This window comes from Mesitornis unicolor, unplaced genomic scaffold, assembly GCF_000695765.1.
Source record: "Mesitornis unicolor isolate BGI_N332 unplaced genomic scaffold, ASM69576v1 scaffold46714, whole genome shotgun sequence".
NCBI lineage: Eukaryota > Metazoa > Chordata > Aves > Mesitornithiformes > Mesitornithidae > Mesitornis > Mesitornis unicolor.
In genome coordinates, this window is record NW_010180311.1 from 2,062 (window position 1) to 6,134 (window position 4,073).

The 4,073-nt window shown below is 41.5% G+C and overlaps 1 protein-coding gene across 1 annotated transcript; it reads left to right on the forward strand.

Annotated features, from left to right (window-relative positions):
- The first annotated feature begins 2,032 nt into the window (after positions 1–2,032).
- On the forward strand, positions 2,033–2,638 carry LOC104539510 (actin-binding Rho-activating protein-like). The gene has a single exon (XM_010183058.1). The coding sequence runs from the start codon at positions 2,033–2,035 to the stop codon at positions 2,636–2,638; it is 606 nt and encodes a 201-aa protein (XP_010181360.1).
- The last annotated feature ends 1,435 nt before the right edge of the window (positions 2,639–4,073 follow it).

The window sequence follows — 4,073 nt, forward strand, 5'->3', positions numbered from 1 at the left end:
AGAGTAATAGTAAGGTTTTTGCAGAACCAGGTAGGGCACAATAAAAGCAAAGGGTTAGAGAAGATGGTGTTTTTCTCAACCACTGAGAAGACAATTAGGATAAGAAAGATTATAATAGCATTCAGCTAGAAAAGGGAATTAAAGGTTTCAGTATGCAAAGAAGAGAATACTTACTGGACTGTTAAATTAGAAGAGATAATGAAGCCTTTACAGAGTTACACCCTCTCACTCGCTGCCTTCTTTCCCCTCAACTTGGGGAACTGAAGCTCCAGGACCTTCTCAGGGGTCATGGCTTTTGGAGAGCAGAGGAAGCAGCTGGCTGTGGCTGAGGTATCAGCTTCACTGAGACTGTTGGTATCACTTTTTCTAAGCAATTTCGATTTTCTTAGGGTTCCCCCTCCACCCTTTCACAGATACTTTTCCACGTGAGAGGCCAGGGAAGTGATCAATCCAAGCTTCAGCTAGAGTTAGAAACCCTGTGTCCATGCAGTGCTATGGTTTTTGGGAGATCCATAGGTTTCTGGAGACAAATTGCTTTGCATAACCAGACTCTGTACCCTCAGATCCCCTGGGCAATGAAGCCACAGCTCAGGGCAAGGGGCAAAGGATCACTGCTTTGCCTTTCTCTGTGTGTCAACTTATGTTGGAGGAGTTGGTTTATCATTTGGAAACAAAACATACCCCACTGGTATATTTTAAGACTTTTCTGCCAACACCTACCTATTATCACTTTCATGCACAAAACCACAGGTACGTGCACACTGCCTACTCTCAGGATGCTCTGCAGTCTCGCCACCAAAGAAAGGTGCATTTATTTGGCAACACTAAATGCTCAGTTCTTCTGATGCTTTTCACCATATTGATTGGGAAGAGTATTTCAGAGCTTTTAAAATACACTTTCTCAATACAGCTAAGCCAAGCTAATGGCAACTCCACAGCTAAAGTGGGGGTCCTGCTCTCCTCCTTCTTCTATCCCTGGCACTGAGTGTGCACTTCTCGCTCTCTGGCACTATAGTGCAGCCTAGCAGTGACATCCTTCTGGTGCACAGACCTGAACTGGTCTCTGTCAGTCCTGTTCTCTCTTTCAGCAGGCTTAGTAAAAAACAGAGGAATGGCCAAACAGCAGGGAAACAAAATTTTCTGCAGGTTTGCAGTCTTCTGTGCTGTTTTGTTAACTGCATTTTTACTCTCCAGTGTTACTGTTAGTAGTCAGCTGGCATTACTGGGGAGGTTTCAGAGCAGCCTTCTGGGGAGAAAAAAATATTAGAAAACAAACTACTCTGGCACAGCGACAAGCACATCAAACTCCCCAGTCGAGCTGCGTACAGACACAGTGACAGCAGGATGTGGACAGCACAAAGACCAGCTCAGGATATCTATAGCTTCCCCACAACACGCAAGATTGGCCACTGGAGAAAAGAGTATCAATGGTGTCCGCCTGTGGCCATCCAGCAATAAGATGTTGCTGTGCACACATTTAAAAAAAAAAAAAAATCAGTACGTCCTCTGATAGTCTTTCCTCATTCTTTGACCTTGACACAGATCTCAATAGCCTTCACTTGCTTTCAGGCTTTTACTCTGCCAGCGGGAATACAAATTTTTTACTTCTTGTTCAGAACCATTCTTCAAATCTATAAGCATAGGCAGAGCTACTGCAGTCTGTTAGCTTTTTGTTGTTTTAAACACCAATATCTATTACAGGGGACAGATTTTTCTAGACACTGCCCTCTGTTTTTCAGCCAAGAATAGCTGAGCGCCCAGCCCATACAGTTCTTGTCATCTGTAGCATCAGGGCAGGCAGAGTTCAAGCAGGCAGACAGAGGGAACTGCGTGACTGACCAGGGTATCGAAAGTGCAGGTAATCAGTAATACCCTCTTTCGCTCCCATACAGTCATTCTGAGCAAAAGTCTGTCAAAATAGGCTGAAATCTAGGCTGGAGGGTGGTAGTTGTAATCAGGCAGTTTGCTTTTGAATGCAAACTGGAGCATGGACTAAAAGCCCCTAGGGAATCAGTTCAGAAGTAGTGAACTCATGCCACCCGGTGGTGAGCATCTCGTCCGGGAAAACACAGTAACCAAGCTAATAGAAGAGGTCAGTAGCAAACCTGTGCAATTAAAGGATGTAATGCAAAGCTTAAATACCCTTTTTGTTTCTTTCAGCGCAAGCAGGTTTAGCGAAGAAGCTCGCACCAAAGCCCAGAGGAAATACAGCCCCGTTAACAGCCTGAAGGACAGATGGCAAGAATGGGCCGACCAGCACATCATAACGCAGAAGCTGAATCCCTTCAGCGAGGAATTTGACCATGAGCTGGCCATGTCCACCCGTCTGCACAAAGGAGATGAAGGCTATGGCCATCCAAAGGAAGGAACCAAGACTGCCGAAAGAGCCAAGAGAGCCGAGGCCCACATCCACCGGGAGGTCAGGGACATGTGCTTCATCATCGAATCCATGGCCAAACCACGGCCCAATGGCAAGATCCAAGTCACCTTCGGGGAACTCTTCGACAGATATGTTCGTATTTCAGACAAGGTTGTCGGGATTCTCATGAGAGCCAGGAAACACGGGCTGGTGGACTTTGAGGGAGAAATGCTATGGCAAGGAAGGGATGATAATGTCTTAATTACTTTATTAAAATAAGCATGCTACAACCAGAACAACTTGGTTTGGAAAACCTCTCTCCATTTCTTCCTTGCTATTGGCATTTGCACATTTTGAATAAAAGATTCCCCTCCACTGCACAGAAAAGACATTGAGCATTTTTCTAAATATGTAGTTTTATGACTACTGCATGATAACGCAAGCATCCAAATGCATTTTTCTCTGTGCCAGGAGGGCATGCAGGACACTTCAGTTAATTACTACAGAGAAAAAAATCTGTAATTGGATATAAGCTGATTATAAGAACCTATGGCAACATAGATAGGTACAAATGAATTCCCATTTTTACTTGTTCCCACATCCAAGATCTTCCCAACTATTTAACCAGGGATATCAGGAATATAAAACATGTCAGACTAGAAGTTGAATAACATTATAAACTCAGACCAAGTTTTTGATCTGTGAAAGTGATCTTGTGCACATATCTCCTAATTTATTTAAATGTATGTAAAACATGTTTTATTTGAACATAGATCATAGTCTTTTCCTTTGCACGCAAGATACACAAATACTACTGCAGTATTATCTTGTGGCAACTATTGACACAGCTTTCTTTTACATAACACATACAAACTAAAACAAAACACTTTTTATAAATAATGTATTTATATAACTAATTTAGTAGATAGTTTCACATTTAGAGCTAGGGATGTTGGAGAGAAAGCACCCAATAGAACGTAATGCAGAAAAAAGTTTTGAATAGATAGCCACATAGAAAATACCTCCTATGCAATGTTGTGCAATGCATCATCTGATTATCCGTGTAAATAAAGTCCTTAGAAATACAGGGGAAAATAACGTGTAACATAAAAAACCAGTCAGGTACTTGCACTGTTGTGTACAGCAAAGAAGTGACTATAATCAGCATCTTCCACTGAAATGTACCTCTGTGAGAAGAGTCACATCTGAAAAGGAGTTCATAATTAAAATCAACTGACTTTAAGGAAGATGGTGTTTTCCATTACACAGAAACACTGGCCAAATTTTGCAGCATTTGCCATCTGAACCATTTTGATGTCATTGAAATACTGTATTTCAGTATAGGTGATCATGAAGAGGAGTAAATGGTAACGAACTAATACTTCCACATCTTAAAATTGTTTGTATTATGCATAATCTGAGACCTCTGTAAAGTCTAAAATATTTACAGGATTATACAGATCACTGTTTCTCTAAACTACTACTGTAAAAATATCTATCCTGGTAAAAATGTACTTCAGGTGAAAAGCATTTGTTTCAGAGCAAGACAAATGGGCAGGTAATCTGCACAACGAAAAAGAAGTGTTTTTCCCATATAAGATTCTTTCAAACTGAAAGAGCAAATATCTTCTTACAGAAGAAACCGCGTATGAACATCTCGTCTCTGTGAAAAAACAAGTATTGCTATCTTATTATGAGAGTACAGGTACTCCAG